This window comes from Meleagris gallopavo, chromosome 3, assembly GCF_905368555.1.
Source record: "Meleagris gallopavo chromosome 3, MGAL_WU_HG_1.1, whole genome shotgun sequence".
In the NCBI taxonomy this organism is placed as follows: domain Eukaryota; kingdom Metazoa; phylum Chordata; class Aves; order Galliformes; family Phasianidae; genus Meleagris; species Meleagris gallopavo.
The window spans coordinates 1,362,745-1,384,860 of record NC_139406.1 but is presented as its reverse complement, the minus strand read 5'-3'; the positions used below and the strand labels follow the sequence as shown (position 1 = coordinate 1,384,860).

General features: G+C 39.9%; 1 protein-coding gene across 1 annotated transcript in view; it reads left to right on the top strand.

Moving 5' to 3' along the window:
- Window positions 1-22,116, top strand: part of CNTNAP2 (contactin associated protein 2) — a 791,915-nt gene that overhangs the window by 615,174 nt on the left and 154,625 nt on the right. The window contains exon 14 of the mRNA XM_010708239.3: window positions 5,765-5,921. Coding sequence (XP_010706541.1) covers window positions 5,765-5,921 — 157 coding nt within the window. The remainder of the gene's footprint in view (window positions 1-5,764; window positions 5,922-22,116) is intronic.

Here is a 22,116-nt window from a genome sequence, read left to right as displayed (position 1 = left end):
TGCACTAAAGCTTCCAAGTAGTGTTTGAGAGTACTTTGCAAATAAAAGATAGTGGCTAGACTATAAAGCCAGAAGGGATTTTTACAGTCATTTAATCTGGCCTCTTGTATGAAACAAGTCTATCACTTTCTATTTACGTAGATCACGTGTATTAGATAAGATCTCATTTTTAACTATATAAATGTGTAGTGGTAAAAAAAACCAAGATAATTCTAGTTAAGTTGATAATTCTAGTTCTACAGCGAGAAATTTCATAATAGGTATTGAAATTTCTGTTTTTCCACTAGATATTTAGAGTGTAAACAAGTTTGCTTTTTACCATTTTTATCCCAGGGCTTTCAGCTCTTTTAACAATTGTCAGAACTGACAGTGCCCTGGGTCTTATGGAGTCTGGACACTATGGAATAGCCCTCAGATTGTATTAACTACAATGCAGCAGGACTGCATGTTTGCAAAATTCTTGTGATGCACAAGTTGAGGAAAGTTCTATAAGATAAACTAGGGATTCAGGCCTGCTTATTCAAAAAAACTGCTTTTTCAACCATCATCGAAATGAGATTCAGATCCCTCTGTTTGTCAACTTTCATTTTGGCAAGAGTCTATGGACGTGCTGTTTCAATGACAGTCACATAACAGACCATATAAATAAAAAATACATTATACAATGCCTTTTCTATGTTTGTTGTCTGTTTTGTTGAGAGTGTATACAAAAATACTTTGAAATGCCATTTGTTGATAGTTGTTTTCTTTAAACATGCTTAGGAGGCAACAGTTTTCCTTATGTGAACTGACCACATTTGTCATAGAAGATAAAGAAAAGATGTAGGGGACAATATAAAAATGACATATATACAGGAGTACGCTAGAATTATGGCTTTATTGGATAAAGTTATTGCCTGCACCTGATTCTGAACACTTGAAATACTTCTCTCAAAGCACATTACTTTCATATATTGTTATCAGGGGTTCCTTCAAATTATTTTCATTAATATTAATATTAGTCCTTTTAAATAGAGAATCAAAACTTTAGCATTTCCATGATAGTGTAGAAACTAACTTCAAAGATGAGAAGAAAAAAAATCAAACAAAATGAAAACAATAGCAACAACAAAAACAGGAGCTTTGAATATCATTAATGCTGTGATTGGGTCTTAGATCAATGAAAGCAATTCTGTGTATTGATTTTGGCATCAAGGAGCTGCAGGTGTGGCCCCTGTGAGCAGAGCCTGGAAGCTGTCCCATGTCAGACCAGAGCCAGCTCCAGCTGTTTTAAAAGGGACCTATTGTTGGCCAGAGCTGAGCCATGAGCAGTAATGGTTGTGCCTCCGTGAGAGCAGGAAGGAAAAGTTGCACAGCAGTGGCTGGCAGAGAAGAATAATAAATGTGAGAGAAATAGTCCTGTAGTCACCAAGGTCAGTACAGAAAGATAACAGAAGGTGTTCCAGATACAGAGTAGAAGTTCCTACAGGCTGTGGAGGGGCCCATGGTGGAGCTGGCAGTCCACCTGCAGTGCATGGACACTATACAGAGCAGATCTCCATGTGCAGCCCATGGAGGTGCCCAGAGTGCAGCTGGTAGATGTGGCCTAAAATAGGTTGCAGCCCATGGAGTGTCCTTGCAGATGCAGGACCCAGGCTGGAGCCTGTGGAAAGGAGCCTGTGGTGGAGTAGATGGCCTGGGAGAGCTGCTGTCCATGGCGACCATCACTGGAGATGTCTACTCTTGAAGGATGGCCCCTTGGAGAGCTGCCGCCTGTGGAAAGGGTCAGTTTAGGAAGGACAGCATGCCATGGGAGGGACCCCATGCTGGAGTAGGGTCAGAGAATAACCATGAAGGAGTGGCAGAGATTAAGTGCTAGGGACTGATCTGAGACTCCATTCCCCTGTACCACTCAGGGAAATATAGAAAAAGTTGGTTCTTTCTGTTCTAGTCTGCTATCAACAGGCAATAAATAGCATTAATCTCCATTTATAGAATCTGTTTAACCAATTATGGTAACTGTTCCCTGTTCTTATCTCAACCCATGATCTTCTTTTTTTTATTCAAATTTATTCCCTGTCATTTTGAGAAGGGAGATCAGCATGTTGGAGCTTGTCTACCCATAGAATCATAGAATGGCTTGGGTTGTAAGGGACCTCAAGGACCATCAAGTTTCAACCCCCCTGCTCCAGGCAGAGTTGCCACCAACTAGATCTGGTACTAGATTAGATTTCTCAGGGCCCCCTCCAATGTGTCCTTGAACACCTCCAAGGATGGGGCATACACAACCTCTGTGGGTAACTTGTTCCAGCACCTCACCACTGTCTCAGTAAAAAACTTCCCCTTGACATCTAATCTAAATCTCCCTTCCTTTAGTTTAACACAATTTCCCCTTATCCTATCTCTATCTACCCATGTCAAAAGTTGGTTTCCCTCATGTTCATCAACTCCCTTTAAATACTGGAAGGTCGTAATGAGGTCTTCCTGCTGCCTTCTGTTTTTCAAGTGAACAAGTCCAGTTCCTTCAGCCTGTCTTCACAGGACAGGTGCTCCAGCCCTTGGATAATCCTTGTGGCCCTCCTCTGGACCCTCTCCAAAAGCTCCAAATCTTTTCTGACTTCTGGATTCCAGACACATTACTCCAGCTTGGGCCTCATAAGGGTGGAATAGATGGGGACAATCACCTCCTTCTCCCTGCTGGCTACCCCTCTTCTGATGCAGCCCAAGATACCATTGGCCTTCCAGACTGCAAGCGCACACTGCTGGCTCATGTTAAGATTTTCATCAACCAGAACCTCTAAGTTCTTTTCGGGACTCTTAAGGAGTTCTTCTTCCATTTTGTATACATATCTGGGATTACTTCAATCTAAGTGAAAAACCCTTTGCTTTGCTTTGTTAAACTTTATTAGATTCACAAGGGCTCACCTTTTGAGCTTATCAAGGTTCCTCTGAATGTCATCCCTTCCTTCTGCTGTATCAACCACACCTCTCAGCTTGGTGTCATCAACAAACTTTCTGAAGGTGTACACAATACCATCGTCTGTGTCATTGATAAAGATACTAAAGAATACCAGATCTAAGACAGAACCATAGGGGACACCACTCATCTCTGGCTTCCATTTGGACATAGAGCCTTAGGCCACAATCCTCTGGCTGCAACCTTGAAACCAATTCCTTATCCACCCAATAGTTTACTCTTCAAATCCATATCTCTCCAATTTAGAGATAGGATGTGGTGTGGGACTGCTTCAAAGGTCTTGCAGAAATCCAGGTAGATCACATCAGTCACCTTCCCTTTGACCAATGCTGTCACTCCACTATATAAGGCCATCAGATTGGTCAGAGACAAATTTCCCTTGATGAATCACACTGACCATCTCAGATTACCCACTTATCTCTCAAGTGCCTTAAAGTTTTCCAGGAGGATCTCCAGGAGGATCTGTTCCATGATCTTCCCAGGCACAGAGGTGAGGCTCACCAGCCTGTAGTTCCTCAGGTCCTTCTTTGTCCCTTTCTTGTAACTGGGAGTAATGTTTCCCTTTTTTCTGTCCCCGGGGACCTTGCCTGACAGACACAACTTTTCAAATATAATGAAGAGCAACTTGGCAACCACGTCAGACAGCTCCCTTAGGGCCCTGGAATGCATCTGGCCCCATGGACTTGTATACATTCAATCTCATGAGTTGGTCTTGGACTTGCTCCACTTTTACAGTGGGGAGAAGTTTGCTCCCCCAGTTCTCACCTAGAGGTTCAGGTTCAGGGATGTGAGAATCCTGGCTTCCAGTGAAGACTGAAGGAAAGAACTTACTGAGTAACTCAACCTTTTCTACATCTGTTGTAACCAGTTCTCTTTTCTCATTTAACAGGGGAGATAAGCACTCTTTGGCCTGTCTCTTCTGATCCTTGTAGGTGACATGTCCTTGCTTTCACTGCCTGTACTTGTCCTTCTTTTCCTTCAATTTTCCTGCAGAACCTTGAAAAGCCATTCTAGTTTCATGCCTCCCCTTCTTGTTTTCTTATTCTGAGGGAATATCTCTAAGAATACCTATCTCTAAGCTGCCACATTCTATCATTAGCTGTTGGAAAGATATTTACATAATTTGTATTAAACAATCTTTTGAAGGACAGGACTGCATATTTTTGTATATGATAGATCATATTGCAACTTGAAAATGCTGTTGCATCGTTTACACACCATGTTCTTTTAGGTCACAACAATTAGTTCCATGATAGTCACCTCACAGAAACCAAAATGACCAATTTAAATCCCAGATTCTATTACCATAGCCTTAGCATTAGTGGTAGACTGAATGGTCATACAGTGCAGCATATTAACAACAAATAAAAACCTTCAGCATCCATGATTTTTTCTCATTACTTTATTTTCAAAGGTAGTATTTTATATGATAATTAACAATCAAAATCATTTAACAAAGCACATGTTTTAGAGAGTTCTAGAGTTCTTTTCATTTGTTCTTGTTTGCTTAACGTATCTGATCATATTTGTTTACTCTCTCCGTCTCTGGAATTTTCTTTAAAGGTTTGTCTGAATCTCTCTCCATGTATGTCTGACATAAGTAAATTTATGGTCTAGATGATCAAATTTAATTATAAGGTTCTATTTTACAATTATGGATGTCAATTTTATGAGATGTATAAGAGATGCACAGACAGAAAATTATCTAAAAATAGAATTTATTTTGTAGAATTTCTATAAAATTTATTAATAAGTGAATTTCATGCTAATGGCTTCATTTTATTTAATGAGTAAATAGCTTGCATAGCAGTACAGATGGGGGGAAAAAAACATTGTAAAGAGAAATGATTATAGGCTCCATCATATTTTCTAAATGTCAGAAAGCACCAAGTTAACTGTATTGCAATTGATTGAGTTACTCTCTTGAGTTTGAAGTTAAGCTCATGTATTCTCATATGGTGAACTGGAGACATAAAAAGTGCCTTCTAAATAAGGATGGGATTTATTTACTTTTTTAAATTACATTTAAGAGTCTTCATTTGTTCAAAAACATTAGAAATCAACTTAGAGATGTATATAAAGATATGAAGTTACAGACTCAATGCCAAGAAATACTGAAGGTCAGATTACCATTGCTCTAGTATTGAATCAAAACTTTTACATGGATTCTTTAAAAATGGCTAAGATGCTTAGGGATTTTCTGGTTTCCTGTGAGCCAGATGGAGGAACCATGATGAGCGTGCTTGCTTTCAAGTGAAAGTAGATTAATTTCCAAATAAAAGCTGTTTTCTGCATGTGTAAAAAGAATGTATGTTTCAATCAAGCATTTTGCATAAATACTGGATAATCCATCTGATAGCTAAATATATGAATTTGAGATTAATTGAAAATAATTATGGAACCTACCTACATATTTCGATTATATAAACTGAGAAAAAAGAACATACAATATAGAATCACTCAGGGTGGAAAAGACCTTAAACATCATCGTGTCCAACCATGAACTAACCGTACTACTCTAACTAACAACCCTCTGCTAAATCATGTCTCTGAGCACCACAAAAATATTTAATTCTTCTCAGTAATTATAAATCATGTGAATACAGAAAAGAAAATGTGCTTTGTTTACCTGGCAAAGTCCTTTGAACTGTTCAGTGGTAACTGAGTGCATTTGTTTGCCCAAAATGCAAGGTGGCAGTCCAGTTATGTGCTGTGAATGTCTGCATATTAAATATCTGAGCCCAGTTAATACATAATGGAGATCTATTTCTGTGATGTACCATAACCTTTCATTTTCATTCCTTTCAGAAGGGAATCCATATACGTGGTGGGTTGGAAAAGCCAATGAGAAGCATTACTACTGGGGTGGATCAGGACCAGGTATTCAGAAATGTGCCTGTGGAATTGAACGCAACTGTACTGATCCCAAGTACTACTGCAACTGTGATGCTGACTATAAACAATGGTGAGGATGACCAGAATCTCCTAACTTTTGTAACTACTGTAATTATTCTGAATGTCTTTTGTTAAAATATTTCCTTCCCTAATATAGAAGGAAGGAAATATAGTATGTTTCTGAATTCTCTTGTTCGAAGTATCTGCTTATGTGTTCATTTTCATTTTACTCACACTACTTGTGACTGTCAAATGTAACGAATGTGTTTAGGTTTTCAAGTACATTTAACTATAGAGAAGGTAGCTAAACTTGAAAAGTCAAGTCCTAATAGGAAGGACTATCATTGTCATTGCCGTGCAACTTTGTTTACATGATGTTCAGTTGTATTACGATATAGTATTTAATTTTGTCTCTGCAACTTCATTTTTTCTAGCATTTCTCATTAATGGAGTACTAATGCTGTATTGCTTGCATTATGTGAGAGATACGAGTTCAAGTCACTCACCCAGTGACTCTAACTCTCATTATCCAATTTTCATCAAAAAAAAAAAAAACAGAACAAGGCTTTATATTTCAGAAGAAGCTACTGCACTCTGCGCGAGATAACTAAATATTTTTTCATCTGATGATTGAGATTACGTATTTATAATATAGGTGGTATTTTTTAAACGGTATGCAATGTTCAGTGACTGACTAGACTCATGCTTCTACGAGCACTTTTCTCATTAAAAGCAGCTTAAAATCATAGAATAATAGAATAATAGAATGGCTTGGATTGGAAAGAACTTTAAAGATCATTCATTCAATTCCAAACCCCCTGTCATGGGTAGGGGCACCTTCTAAAAGACCAGGTCTCTCAAAGCCTCATCCAGCCTGGCCTTCAACACTCCCAGGGATGGATCATGCACAATTTCTCTGGCCAAAATTTCTAGGATCTAACCACCTTCATAGTAAAAAAATTCCTCCTTATCATAGAATCGTAGAATCATTAAGGTTAAAAAAGACCAGAAAAATCACTTAGTCCAACTGTCACCCCACTATGTCCATTAAACTATGACCCTAAGTGCCACACATATCCTTTACTTGCAAACCTCTAGGGACAGGGATTCCATCACCTCACTAGGCAACTTATTCTAATGACTCACCACTCTTTCTGAGAAGAAAGTTCTCCAGTTGTCTAACCTGAACTTTACCTGGCACAACTTAAGGCCATTATTACTAGTTAACTGGGAAAAGAGGGCAACGCCCTCCTCACTCCATCCTCCTTTCAGATGATTGTAGAGAGTGATGAGGTCTTCCCTGAGCCTCATCTTCTCCAGTCTAAACAATCCAAGTTCCCTTAGCTGTTCCTCGTAAGATTTGTGTTCCCTACTTATCATCAGGTTTGTTGCCTTTCTTTGGGCATGCTCAAGGGCATCAATGTCTTGTAGTGATGGGCCCAAAACTGAACACAATACTGAAGGTAGAGCCTAATTCTATCTAATCTAACTCTGCCTTGTGATGGGGAGACCTCCATCAGTACTCCAGGTGTAATCTCATGAATGCAAAGTAGAGAAGGAGGATCATCTCTCTTGATCTGCCAGGCATGCTTGTTTTTATGGAGCCCAGGGTATTTAACTTTTTTGTTCAATGGTACATTTTCAGCTCATGTCCAGTTCTTAATCTGTTTCTGCAGGGCTACTCTCAATCCATTCATTACCTAATTTTTATGGATGTTGCCCTGACCCAAGTATATGACCTTGTGTTTGTCCTGTTGAAATTCATGAGATACACACGAGCCCAACTTTCAAGCTTGTCAGGATGCCTCTAGAGAGCATCCCTTCTTTCCAGAGTGTGGGCATCCAACTTTTTGGCTTGCCTGAGCTATGTTAAGTGGAGAAGAATTGTCTTAGGTTAATGTTTTGGTTGTTACTGAGTGATGAGTGCACGCCAGGGGCCAGGATGGGGAACAGCCATCACAGTAGTGCAGCAGCAGGGGTCAAGGTGCATTAGTATCTGTACAGGGCTGCGTACTGTGGATTGGATATGCCTGTCCTAGAGTATCAACTGTACCACTCAGCTTGGAGTCCTCCACAAATGTACTTGAGGGTGCACTCACTGTCGATGTTAATAAAGATACTAAACAGTACTCGTACCTGCACAGACCCCTTAAGTACCCCCGTCATCAGTGGCCTTCACTTGGACATTGAGCCACTGTACTGTGACATTTTAAACCCTTATCCACTGATTAGTCCATCCATCATATTCATGTCTTTTCAATTTAGACACAAAGATTTTCTGTGGAGCCTTATCAAAAACTTTGCACAAGTCCATGTAAATTATATCAGTTGTTCTTCCCTTGTCCATATGTGCTATCTCTATATAAAGGAAGGCCAACAAGTCAGCCAGGCTTGATTTGCCCTTTATCAAGCCACATTAACTGCCTCCAATCACCTCTGTCTTCCATATGTCTTAACATGATTGCCACGCTCTTACTTGGTGCAGAGATATGACTGAATGGTGTGTATTTCCACAGGTTCTCCTTGTTACCTTTTTAGAAATGAACAATGTGTTTCCCCTTTTCCAGTAACTGGGGACTTATGTTGACTGCCACAACTTTTCAAAATCCAGAAAATACAACAAGGAAATTTTGTCATTACAGAATAAGTTGAAGTATACTTTTAATATGAGACAGTCCAGATATTGAAGCATGAGAATAAATTACTTCTGCTGAAAGAGTATTGTATTCATCCTGTATGAATGATGATGCAGAAAAGAAAAAATAGTGATAGACACAGAGGACAAATGAAAAACCTTTAAGCAATCTGCAATACTTGTTTTGTCTAAACTTAAACTTCATCTAAACTTAGTGCCTGGTTTATTTTTTTCATCTGATGTGTGATATTTTTTATAAGTCCAGGATTGGTTATGTCCATTTTGAACTCAATTATGATACAGTATTTTTCAGGTTGCTAACTTATAACTTAGTCTTGCTATATCTGGATTCTGGACAATATTTATTAATATTTTTAAAAGTCACAATCAACTTTTCACTCTCTCTCTCTGAATTAAGAAAAGAGAGAATTCTGGAAGTGGTATTGGTATTTAGAGTATGCCTTATATGTTGATTGGCCCTTGATAATAGGGAATAAATAGGTAAGTAGGACTGATAGTAGATACTGTCAAGGAACTCAAGTTTTTGCATATTTGTAATCTGCATCTAAAACATTAGGTGACACTCATATTGTTTCATTGTTAATATTAAGTAATTTTTCCATGGTAAAGTTTTATGGATAGAGGGCCAGGAGGGAAACTACAGATGGGAAGAGCTTTACCCGGAACAATCCCACTGATGTGAGCTTTATCCACTATTTGTGCCCAGTATGAGATTAATCCAGAGAAAAGTGAATCAAATAAAATTTAAAACAGTAGTTTTACTTACCTACAAAGAATATTTATTTAAGAGTGTGGCCACCATTCAAGTGAGAGAATAAATACTTCTGAGGTTGCTGTTACTAGCAACAAGAAATTCCATGTTTATTTGTCAAACCAAATCTTTACGCATGACTATTTGTGGAGTTTCATAAAAAAATGAGCAACAATGTAGAGGTAGATAAACTGTATTAACTGAACAGTAAATGTAAAAATCTACAAAGCATTTTGGTACCTACTCCCTTGATCCTAAAGACAGTTGTAATACCCAGATTTTCCAAGGTTTCCATTCTACAGGTTAATTTTTCTTATGTAGCCCTGACCTGAGAAGACAATGTGATCTTATGGGTGTATTTACAGGGAAAATGTTTTCAATTAGAACTTTGTCATGAGGATACAGTTTAGATTTCTCACTAGGGCATGTGAGAAACACATGCTCAAGGTCAAAAATTTCTGATCAGGCAAAGATCTCTGTGAAGAGCAGTTTAATTATTATTGTAATAATGGGCGCACACCCCCTACTGACAAGGGAGAAATTGCTCAACTAGTCAGTGAAATCCATTCTGTTACATACCCGGGTCCAACGCAGGTAAAGCCTCTTCTGGCACTTATTGGCTGAGAGTCTCAGGCTCACAATCTTCTGAATCTGTTGCTACGTTACACTTCCATACAATGTCTGTTACCAACCCATTGTCTTTGCGTATGTTCTGTACTTTTTATGGCGATAGGAAGACAATATTTTCAACAGTTAGCACACTATTTCTGTCCTGTATCAGACTCTTCCCTACTCCTACCCCTACCATACCTAATGCCTGTGCCAATTCTACCTAGGTCAGAACACCCCAGTCTCAACTTTACTCTGTTCAGCAGCTTTCTTTGTGAAAGGAAACTTATCCTACAATACATACAGAAATACTGTAAATTTCCACTGAAAAAATACAATCTACATCTCACAGGCACAGACTTCTTTGCTGACTATTGATGTGCATGATAATGTTTCAAGAAATATTTAGTGGCTCTAAAAGATGATTGAAGGTAATTAATGGAGGTAATGATCATAGAATGGCCTGGGTTGAAAAGGACCACAATGCTCATGTAGTTTCAACCCCCCTGCTATGTGCAGGGTCCCAACCACCAGACCAGGCTGCCACATCCAGCCTGGTCTTGAATGCCTCCAGGGATGGGGCCTCCACTACCTCTTTGGGTAATCTGTTCCAGTGCGTCACCACCCTCTGGGTGAAAAACTTCCTCCTAAAATCCAACCTAAACCTCCCCTGACCCAGTTAAGACCATTCCCCCATGTCCTATCACTATCCACCCTCATAAACAGCCGTTCCCCCTCCTGTTTACATTTTCCTTTCAAGTACTGGAAGGACGCAATGAGGTCTCCCTGGAACCTTCTCTTCTCCAAGCTAAACAATCCCAGTTCCCTCATCCTTTCCTCACAGGAGAGGTGCTCCAGCCCTCTGATCATCTCAGTGCCCTCCTCTGGACCCGCTCCAAGAGCTTCACACCCTTCCTGTGCTGGGGGCCCCAGGCCTGGACGCAGCACTGCAGATGGGGCCTCACAAGAGCTGAGTAGAGGGGGACAATCACCTCCCTCTTCTTGCTGGCCACCCCTTTTTTAGTGCAGCCCAGAACACAGTTGGCCTTTCGGGCTACAAGCACACACTGCTGGCTCATGTTCAGCTTCTTGTATATCATGACCCCCAAGTCTTTCTCTGCAGGGCTGCTCTCCAGGAGATATTCCCACAGTTTGTATAAATACCTGGGATTGCCCCAACCCAAGTGCAGCACCCTGCACTTGGCCTTATTGAACCTCATTAGATTTTCATTGGCTCACTTCTTCAGCCTGTCCAGGTCCCTCTGGATGGCATCCCTTCCTTCCAATGTATCGACTATACTGCTCAGCTCAGTGTCATCAATTAACTTGCTAAGGGTGCACTCAGTGCCATTGTCTATGTCTTTGATGAAGATGTTGAAGAGCACCGGTCCCAAGACCAACCCCTGATGGACACCACTTGTGACCAGTCAGTGACACAGGTGACACAGAACCACTGATCACAACCCTTTGGCTGCCAGCCAATTCCTAATCCATCAAACATTTCATCCTTTAAATCCATACCTCCCTAATTTAGAGAGAGGGATGTGGTGAGGGACCATGTCAAAGTCCTTGCAGAAGTCCAGGTAGATGACGTCCATCACCCTTCCCCTGTCCACTGAAGCTGTCACTCCATCACAGAAGGCCACCAGATTGGTCAGACACAATCTGCCCTTAGTGAAGCCATGTTGTCTGACTTGAATCAAATCTTTATCTCATATGTGCCTTAACAAAGCTTCTAGGAGGATCTGCTTCATGGTCTGTCCAGGCACAGAGGTAAGGCTCACTGATCTGTAGTTCCCTGGGTCTTCCTTTTTTCCTTTCTTAAAAATAGGAGTAACATTTCCCTTTTTCCAGTCATCAGGGACTTCACCAGATAGCCATGATTTTTCAAATATGATGGAGAGTGGCTTGTCAACCACATCAGCCATCTCTTTCAGAACCTTGGGATGAATATCATCTAGCCCCATGGACTTATACACGTTCAATTTCATGAAGAAGTCTCAGACTTGTTCCACTGTTACAGTGGGACAGAAGCCACTCCCCACTTCCTCACCTAGAGGCTCACAATCCTGGCAGACACAGGAAGCCTGACCACCCATGAAGACTGAGGCAAAGAACTCATTGAGTACCTCAGCTTTTTCTTTCTTTTGAAAAATCATTTTATTCTTCCTTTGCTCATGTTGCCCATTTGAAACTTAGCTCTGCAAAAGACTTGGTAAATAAATGTAAAAAAACAAGTGTATTATGCAGTTTGCCATAAAATTATTACTATATGCATACTATATTACTATATCTAAAAGACTAATGTCACTTGCTGTATGATAACCGTTGAGTCATGGCTAGGATCACTGAATGAGCGTCTGAGAAAAGAACCTAGTCAGCCCTGAGGGCACAGGTGAAGGCAATTCACCTGTGTGACTGGAACAGACTTTTGTCTTTCCTGTAAGCCTAGGTATTTGAAGACGGGTGAGCACCTTTACTTTTCCCTTGAAATACAATCCTATCCATGCTAGTCCCCTTGCTGTTACATTCCTGTATCGTCTTTCCACCACATTAATCTTTTCGGTTGTAACATTTGGCAAGCCAGCCAAACTGAAATACTTAAATGTCCTTTCTTTAGAGTGTCTTTAAATGGGAGAACATTGCCCTCCTAGGTAAGACTATCCCTGGACATATCCCAGGATTTATGGGATCACCCTACGAACCTGCAATTATAATTGAGAATTGGTGCCCCCTGCAGGTTACTGGAAATGTTTTCTCTGCATCCCACATGGAGGATTATTTTCATATCTTAATTACCAAAGAGCACCAGCTAGCTGCATCTACCATGGTATGGCCATTATTAAATGCTTTAAATCAAGCAGAAATATGAAACAATACCTTAGAAAATGAAAATCAACTACTACAAGATTATATTGAAAACCTAGAACAACAACTTGACATGTTAACAGGAAAGAAATCAAGCTGAACTTTCCCGATAAAACAGGTCTGCAACATTACATTAGAAGATACCCAGCCTCCTAAATAATGGACCTGGATGATTCAGAAAACAAAGCTTCCAGATTGGATATTGAAGTTCCATCTGAGATGGATCCCTTTGAGATCCAACCTATAATAACTCAGAAAACAACGAAAGTACAAGATAGACCAGAAGCAGTACTCCCTGACCAAACTCATTTGCATGTAACATCTCGTTCCTATACAGCAACTGAATTAATGGACTTAGTTCAACGATTTCAACAGAAACCTAGGGAAAGCATACTAGCCTGGCTTTTAAGGTCATGGGACTCAGGGCAGAAAATGTTGTGGTTAATGGGCCAGAAATTTCTTAGTTGGCATCCATTACCTCACATCCTGCCCTAGACAAAGATTAATATATGCCATTCAACACCAGGATGAAAACCATTCATTAATAGATTGGTTGATAGCAGTATGCTGCATGACTTGGCCTAATAAGACTGACGTACTATTGCACACAGGTTTATTGTCCTCCATGGAGGACTTTCAAACCAATATTCATGAATTAGGCATGAGAGAAGCAATATATGAAGAAATGTTTGATAGCCCGGACTTGGCAAAATTTTCAGCAGGCATGAGACCTGATTTTACAACAGACTCCTTCCCACCTTTATGGAACCTTAGTGTCCATACTGAACCCCCTAGTGACCTCGGAGGCCATCGTCCAACAGACTGCCCAGTTGGTAGCTGATATGGGGGAAACAGAGCACCTAAGAACAAGGCGTAATATTTGGGTGGTAGAAGGAGCTGAGATTCTCCCAGTTATTAAGACCAGAAAGGCTGTCCCATGGGCACTCTGATCAGGACCCATACGGGTGTCCCAGAAAGAAGTGTTTAATGATCTCATACAGGCTGGCGTGGCCTTTGCCAAGATCAATCGCCAGCCTAATCATATTTCACTTCATTTGTGGAAACAACTATGAGATGATCAGAAATTTCAAAATGTTCCCAAAAAAACAGGAGTATGAATAATTCAGCAAGTGCCAACAAGAACTTGGAACTTAGAGGATGTTATAGACCCTAACAGAAGTAAAAAACTTCCTCAGGTGACTTGAGCTACAATGCCTGAGCCACCTGAGGATAAAGACCTGTCCATAGGACAGTTAATGGCATGACAGGGGATGTTCGTTCCCCTATAAGTAGGGCCTCCAGATAGGACTGGAGGCCTTATGTTGAACTAACAATTTTTTGGACCCAGATAAATGTACAAGTTATGGCGTTGGTGGTCACAGGCACGGAAACTTCAATTGTCAACAGTGATCCAACTAAATTTCAAGGAGAAAGAGTAATGATTAGTGCTTTTGGGGGACAGACCATTCCTGTTTGAAACTGGGGGTTGGGCGTCTCCCACTCCAGGAGTATAAAATGTCTATTGCCCCAGTCCCAGAGCACATCTTGGCATAGACATTTTATTTCCAGGCAACCGTAGGAGAGTTCAGACTCTGGTAGAAGTGTATTAGTGTCCAGGCCATTAGTGACCCAGGCAATATTGAGCGGCCATGCAAAGCGTGAGCCTATTAGCCTGCCAGAACTGTGCCGGATTACTAATTTGAGACAGTATAGACTCCTGGGGGTGTAAAATAAAATATTAAGGATGGTGCAGGAATTAGAAAAAATTGGGATTACAAGACCTGCACATAGCCCATATAATTCCCCCATACAGCCAGTGCGAGAATCAGATGGCACTTGGAGAATGACAGTAGATTATAGAGAATTAATTATGGACACGCTGTCTGTTCAGGCAGCCGTACCAAATATTGCCTCCTTAATGAACATACTGAGTAGGGAAATGAAAACCTATCACACTGTGTCCTAGACCTGGCAAATGCATTCTTCAGTATTCCAATTGCTGAAGAATGTCAAGACAGCTTGCAATTAAATGGAGAGACAGGCAGTGGACCTTTCAGTTCCTGCCACAAAGGTATGTACTTTGGCCAGCATATTGTCATAACCTAGTGATGCATGACCTAGCAAATTGGGAAAAATCTAATAATGTTAGCTTGTATCATTATATTGATCTCCTATTGACATCTGACTCACTGGAGGCAGCAGGACAGGTGGCAGATTCAATGACTACCTATCTGCAAGAAAGAGGATAGGCTATAAATCCTCAGAAGGTGCAAGGTCCAGGCCTGTCCACGATATTCCTGGGGTTAGTTTGGTCAGAAAAGACTAAAATACTACCCAGTGCTATCATAGATAAGGTTCAGGAATTCCCAGTCCCTACAACACCAAAGCAGCTGCAGGAAACCTTAGGTATATTGGGATATTGGCATTCTTTTATATCTCGTTTAGTGCAGCTGCTGAGACCATTATATAAACTCACGAAAAAGGTGCAACTATGGGACTGGGGAAGAATAGAGCATGAGGCTCTATTCCAGGCTAAATTGGCTGTTAAACAAACAGGCATTGGATATATTTGACCCAACTCTCCCAGTCAAAGTGGACGTTCATGTCACTCAAGATGGCTTTGGCTGGGGCCTGTGGCAACACCAAAATCCCATCGGGTTCAGGTCTGGCATGAAGCAGAAGAAAGATATAGTATGACTGAAAAAGTTATTGGCTGCCTACTCTTCATTACAGGTGGTAGTGCCAATAACCCAAATAGCTGAGATGATAGTTAAGACCACCCTACTGACTAAGGGTGGATGAAAAATCTGACCCACCTTCCTGAGATGGGGTCGTGCACACACAGATAGTGGCACAAAGGGTCGCCTGTCTCAGCCAGAAGAGTATTCTGTCTTCATCACCACTGAAAGAAGAGCTTCAAGAGATCTTAGGCCCAGTGATGTATCACAGTGATGTGCCGAAAGAAACATTGGTCACTCCATCAGAAAAGAGTCCCATTAAGGAAGGGAAATATCCCATTCCTGAAGATGCCTGGTAGACGAATGGATCCAGCAAGGGCAACCCAAGCAAATGGAGAGCAGTAGCATACCATCCCTCCACTGAAACAATTTGGTTTGAAGAATGGGATAGTCAGAGTGGCCAATGGGCAAGCCATGTGGATGGTTGTAACCAAAGAACCTGGTGATGGTATCCTGAATATCTGCACAGATAGTCGGGCTGTGTAGTGGAGACTCACTCTTCAGATTGTGCAGTGGGTCACCCAGGGATGGCTATCCATGCCTGACCCATCTGGGGCAGAGATATGTGGTTAGACATATGGAATGTGGTTAAACACAGGAGTGTACGTGTCTACCACATTTCTGGTCACCAACCCCTACAGTTGTCAGGAAATGACGAAGCCAACACACTGGCCCAAATTTGATGGTTTTAAAATACACCATCTGAGAACATCTCACATTGGTTACATCAGAAGCTGCAGGACAAAAGATAACATGGGCAGCTGCTGTTAAAGCATGGGGGCTGCCCATACAACTATCTGACATTAGGCATGCTGAGATTGTGACACTTGCTCCAAGATAAGACCGAAATCATTGCCTGAAACAACAGCCCATCTTGCTAGAGGACACAATCCTCTCCAGCGATGGCAGGTTGATTACATCGGGCCCCTCCCCTGGTCTGAGGGGGCGAGATATACCCTGACCTGCGTCGACACTGCAAGTGGGCTACTGCAGGCCTATCCAGCGCCAAGAGCAAAACAGGCATATACCATCAATGCACTTACCAAGTTGATGGCTGCCTATGGGACACCTCAAGTCACTGAGACCAAGGGACTCATTTTACTTATGCCATTATTCAACGCTGGACAGATGAAAACAACGTTGAACGGAGATTCCACTGGATTCGTATAATCCAGCAGAGACAGACCTTACTGAATGCTATAATGGTATTCTTAAGGCTGCCCCGAAGACAGACTCTCAGTCTATGCAGGAGTGGACAAAGAGACTGTAGGAAAGTATGGTAATAACAGTACCAGAAATCTTAAAAACTTTGAAGACTCAAGAATTAAATTCATGTTTCTATTTGGCACAACACACTTCAAATAATGCTCTTAAAACCGCGATTGTCTCCTGGTGCCATTTTATTTAATAAGTAACCCAGAATGAGAAAATTTTTATCGCTGTCATGAAAAGCAGAGAAATTATTTATTCCTTTGTAAACAGAGAGGCTGAGGGGGAGGAAAGAAAAAGCTAGCAAAATAAATATGTAATAGTGTAAATCCTCTGAATCAAGACAACTGATTGTGGGAAAACACAAACAGGCAGCTCAAATCTCATTTAATTTATTTTATTAATATGACTTTTTAAACTATTAAATTATTGTATGTAATGATTGTGAAGCAGATCAGACCAAAAGGAAATCTTCAGCTTCTGTCCTGAACCCTGGAGGACATCTAAATGGAGTTCAGAACAGTGATAAATACTGGAATTGATTAATTTGGGCAAAGAAGTGAGAGATCATTAAAGAGACTGAGCTGAAGAACAGAAATTTAAGTTTATTAGATGCTAAAGACAGATTGATTTGGAGAATTGACAATTGTTAGGTTTTGCACTATCCCCATTCATAGGTGCCTACTTTCACTGGAACACAGAGTAATTCAGTAGCATCTAGGACCCCTAATCCAATCTTGCTATTCAGTGCCTAACTGCCTAACTACACTGGTTGGGTTGAGGTCTGTATCTACTTGAGTTCTGAAAACCCCCAAGAAAGGAAATTCCAGAATCTCTTTGGACAACCTGTACTAGTATTTGACCATCCTTATATGTAATCACAATTTCCCAGCTCCAACTTGAGACAGTTACCTCTTTGTAAGTATACTTATATGCATACATGTATATACCTGTGTAGATCTATCTTGTTCTAATTTAGAGCTTCTCTAAATACAACAGAGTCCTTCTCAAATACTGGAAATTTTGGTTTAAATCAGCTGTGACCGACTTAGTCAGCTGTTAGATTATTTCCTGTTAGATTATTTCTAATGGCCTTCCTTTGCCAACTGGAGACATTACTTCTTCATAGAGGGCCATCAAATTGTTCAGGAATGATCTGCTTTTGGTGAAGGTGTTCTGGCTGTCTCAGATCACCTTTTCATCTTGCATGTGCCTTAACATCTATTCCAGGATGACCCATTCCACGATCTTCCCAAAAACGTGTGAGGCTCACTGGCCTGCAGTTCCCTGAGTATTCTTTTCTTCCTTTCTTAAAAATGGAGTGATGTTTCCCTTCTTTCAGTCACCAGAGACTTCACTGGACAACTATGGCTTTTTGAATATGATGGAGAGTGGCTTGGTGACTACATCAAACATTTTCTTCAGGATCCTGTGATGCTTGTTCCCTGGTTCCATAGACTTCTGCACATTCAGTCTCATTAGGTGGTCATGGACTTGCTCTTCTCTTAAGGTGGGAGAGATTTTGTTTCCCTTAGCTCTGCCTAGATGTTCAGGGTCATGAGTGGTATGGGAAGCCTGACTGCTGTGAAGACTGAGGCAGAGAGCTCACTGAGTATTCAGAATATCTGTTGAAGCCACTTTTCTAATTTATCAGAGAGGATAATACTCTTTTGTCTTCTCACCAGTGTACTTACAGAATTCCTTCCTGTTATTTTTCATATCCCTGGCCAAGTTTACTTCCATCTGAACCTTGGCTTTCCTGATCCCATATCTGCTTTTCTGGATTGCATTTTTGTATTGTTGCCAGGCTTAAACCCACTTCTACTGCTGGTGCTTTTCCTTCTTTTCCCTCAGTTTGATCATCAGATCCTTGCTCAGCCATGCTTGTTTTCTTTTTATGGCATAAACTCAATGAAAACTGAAGGCTTTCTGTGTAAACAAATGAGAAATTATTTTGAAATTACATCCAATTTTCTTTCTTTGTAGGAAACTACAGCAAAAAAAAAATTCTCATTTTAATCACTTGAAAGATGTTTTTCAAAATACTCATCAGTTCACCAATAGATGCTCACTCCTCTTGTTAATCTGGAATGAATGTATGCTCAGAATTCAAGAACTATTCAACTGTTATTTCTTTTAACAATTAAAAAAAATTTTTTTTTTTTTACAGATTTCTCAAGGAAGGATTAATGAGGTGGTCATTCAGCTTCATTGTTCCACAAATCATCTGAATTTTAATATTTGCCTGTACATAAATCTTTCCCAAAAACTTTCTAGTGACATACTTGTGGATTTTATAGAATCTATCTCCTCATGATTCATATATTATGTTTTCACTTCTGATATATGAATGCTTGCAAATCACTTACAGCCATGTAGAAATTCTTTTATCAGTATAATATATTGTACTGATAAAGCTGAAGAATGTGTCTGCAAAAATTACTTCTGTTGCATTTATTGACCTCACTATTATTTTTATTATTATTTGCAAGCTTTTCTTTTTTTTTTTTTTTTTTTTTGTAGGACTTTGAAAGATATTGGAGAACAGTTAATCCATATATTTTCATTTCTGAAGTTCCCTTCCTTAGTAATATACAGGCGTAGTTTCCTCGCTTAATCTATCTATGTTTATTTTGTGTTCATAAGATGTTTCTTCAAACCATGTAATACGTTACTCAGAAAGAATTGGAGTAATTTCAACTGGTATTATTATTGCATACATATAGGGCTGTTTTTGCTTGTTTGTTTATTTGTTTTTTTTTGTTGGTTTTTTTTTTGTAATTTGACAAAGAAGAAAAAAAAAGATGCTAATATATAACAGAACACTATTAACATACTTAAGTAGTGCACTGAAGCATAAGACAGTGACACTCAAATCGAGCTACAGCCATGTTTGTAATACTTAATTAGTATGAGAACAGTTTAATATAGATAGGGAAAAGAACTACTTTCCTACAAAGCTGATAATAAATTTCTAGAACATACTACCACAGAACGTAGTGCAAGTACAGTCAGAAATGTATTTAGCAGATTCATAAGCAACAGGGAAATAAAGAGATACTGTAAGCACCATGTACAATGTAACATTTTTTATTTTTAATACAATTATGGTAACTGTTCAGGATGAAGAAGGTCAGCAGATAACAGGAAGGACCAGGCTTACTGTTTTTCCTGAGCAGTGTCTTATTGCCTCTGTCTATAGCAGCATGATGGAGCAGGTTGATCCCACAGTGCACTTCTACACATAAATTTTTTTGATCCCACAGTACACTTCTTCACATATGTTCTTCAGAAAGCTTTTGGAAAGCCTTATTGCTCAACCATAGTCCTTGTCAGCACAGCCTAACTAACTTCTTCTCAGGGCAAAACTAATATTTGCACAGCATTACGTGCACTAGATGAGGCTGGCAATAGCTTATTTGTGTCTGAGTTCTCTTCAGTATTCCAAGTGCTAAACAGCTGTAGTAGATTGTTCCCTAAAAATATATTGTGGTAAACATAAACAAAGAAGAAATGTTTACTCTCACACACTTGTGAGCACAAAAAGGAATGTCCTGTGAATCAAATATTTAAGCATGAAAATCAGGGTTTCCAGCTAGTATGAAAGTTCTGAAACAACTTTTAAGGGAAAATTTTGGAGTAGAGCAGCCAAATTCTTCCTATTTGGGATATGATCAGATTCTGAAGATTAAGTAGTGTGGTTGGTTGCAATAGCAGAAAGCTGTCCTCAGTGACTGCAGCCTCTGCAGTGTTACTTGCATAGCCTTGGCTTACAGGCAGAAGTGATAAATTTCTAAGTATCTCTTACACCTTTGAGATCTCTCATAGATTTTATTTTAAGACAATAATTGTTTGTAGTAAACTACATCTGAGCCATCGGGAAGAAAAAAAATACATCAACATCTGGCGCGTTGATGTATTTATTGCATTAAAGTGTAGCACAGCTTTGTCAAAGCTCTGAATGCAGCAGGTTCAAATACTATCGGCCTTAGGCCTTTGCACTCAAGCTATTACATTTTACTTATTGTCTTCACCTAATGCTGATAAAAATGCTGCTGAATCTCTGCTTGAAAAATTAGAGAAGCATAGCCTTGTTGCTTCAGGGTTGGCTTCCTCATGGCGTATATCCAGGACTGCTTGCAGTCCCTAAAAGCACTGCTTTTATAAGTAAAGAGAGAATTAGAACTTCTCAGATATTTAATCATCAGCCTCCTTTGGCCATGATCATGTTGTCATGGGTTGTTAGAAACTCATGATGTCTTAAGATTTTTTTTGAAGAGGAGAAATCCTTACAAACTTAAAAAAATTCAAGCATTTTATTACCAAGTTCTTGAATTGCATACTGTATGTCTCACCAAATAATCATTTTCTAATCAACAATAAAGCATATGGTCCTCATAACAATGTTTATAATAACTCAAATGAACTTGGATTCTATTAAAAATGTTGGTGTTACAAGATAGAAAAATTCAAGAGGTATTCAAAGGGGGAAATTTATTTTCTAATACACTTTAAAAAAATTTTCTGCCTAAAGGCCAGGGGAGGGATAGGCGATCTGCAAAATGAGATCTAATCTAAAACCCAGGAAAAATGTGCGAATTAAACCTATCTTTGCATTGTTAATGCAAACTGGTTGGTTTGGGGGGAAGGGGAGTAGGGGAGGGAAGAGTGGGGAGAAAATGTTCCTCAAAGTTACTTAAGTGACTAGTGCTAAATGCAAATCTGATTGTCAGTGTAGGTACATAAAGTTAGTGTGGATCATTTAACCCATTATATCTTTTCTGTTTTCTTTATATGAATTACTTGTGCTTGATGTACGACCAATATTATGTCTTCACTATAATTTAGTTTTAGTAAATAGTGTTAAAAGATGGACTTGTTTATGCTTGCAATTTGGGTCCTAGGAGGAGAGAGTCTTTGATCATATTATTTAGATTTTCAGGAGAGAAGCTCTCTCTCTCTCTCTCTCTCTCTCTCTCAAAAAAAAAAAAAAAAAAAAAAAAAAAAGAAATCTGAATAACTTCCTTATTTTTGCTCTGCAGTTTCCATGGAAACAACCCCTTGTAAAACTTTGTTTTGCCTATACCTTACAGCTGCATCTTCCAGCTGCTTTTTCTTACTCAAAAAAAAAAAGATCTCTTTTTAATCATCTGTGTTTTTTACACAGAGGCTGGTGACACATTGGAACAGGTTGCCCAAGGAGGTTGTGGATGCCCCATCCCTGGAGGCATTCAAGGCTTGGATGGATGTGGCTCTGGGCACCCTGGTCTAGTAGCTGGAGACCCTGCCCATGGCAGGGGGGTTGAAAAAAGATGATGGTGTGGTCCTTTTCAATGCAGGCCATTCTATGCTTCTATGAATGATGGAATGAGTGGGCAGCATCCTGCTGGCAACAACATTGTAGCCGCTATGGAATAGTGTGTCACTTCCTCCA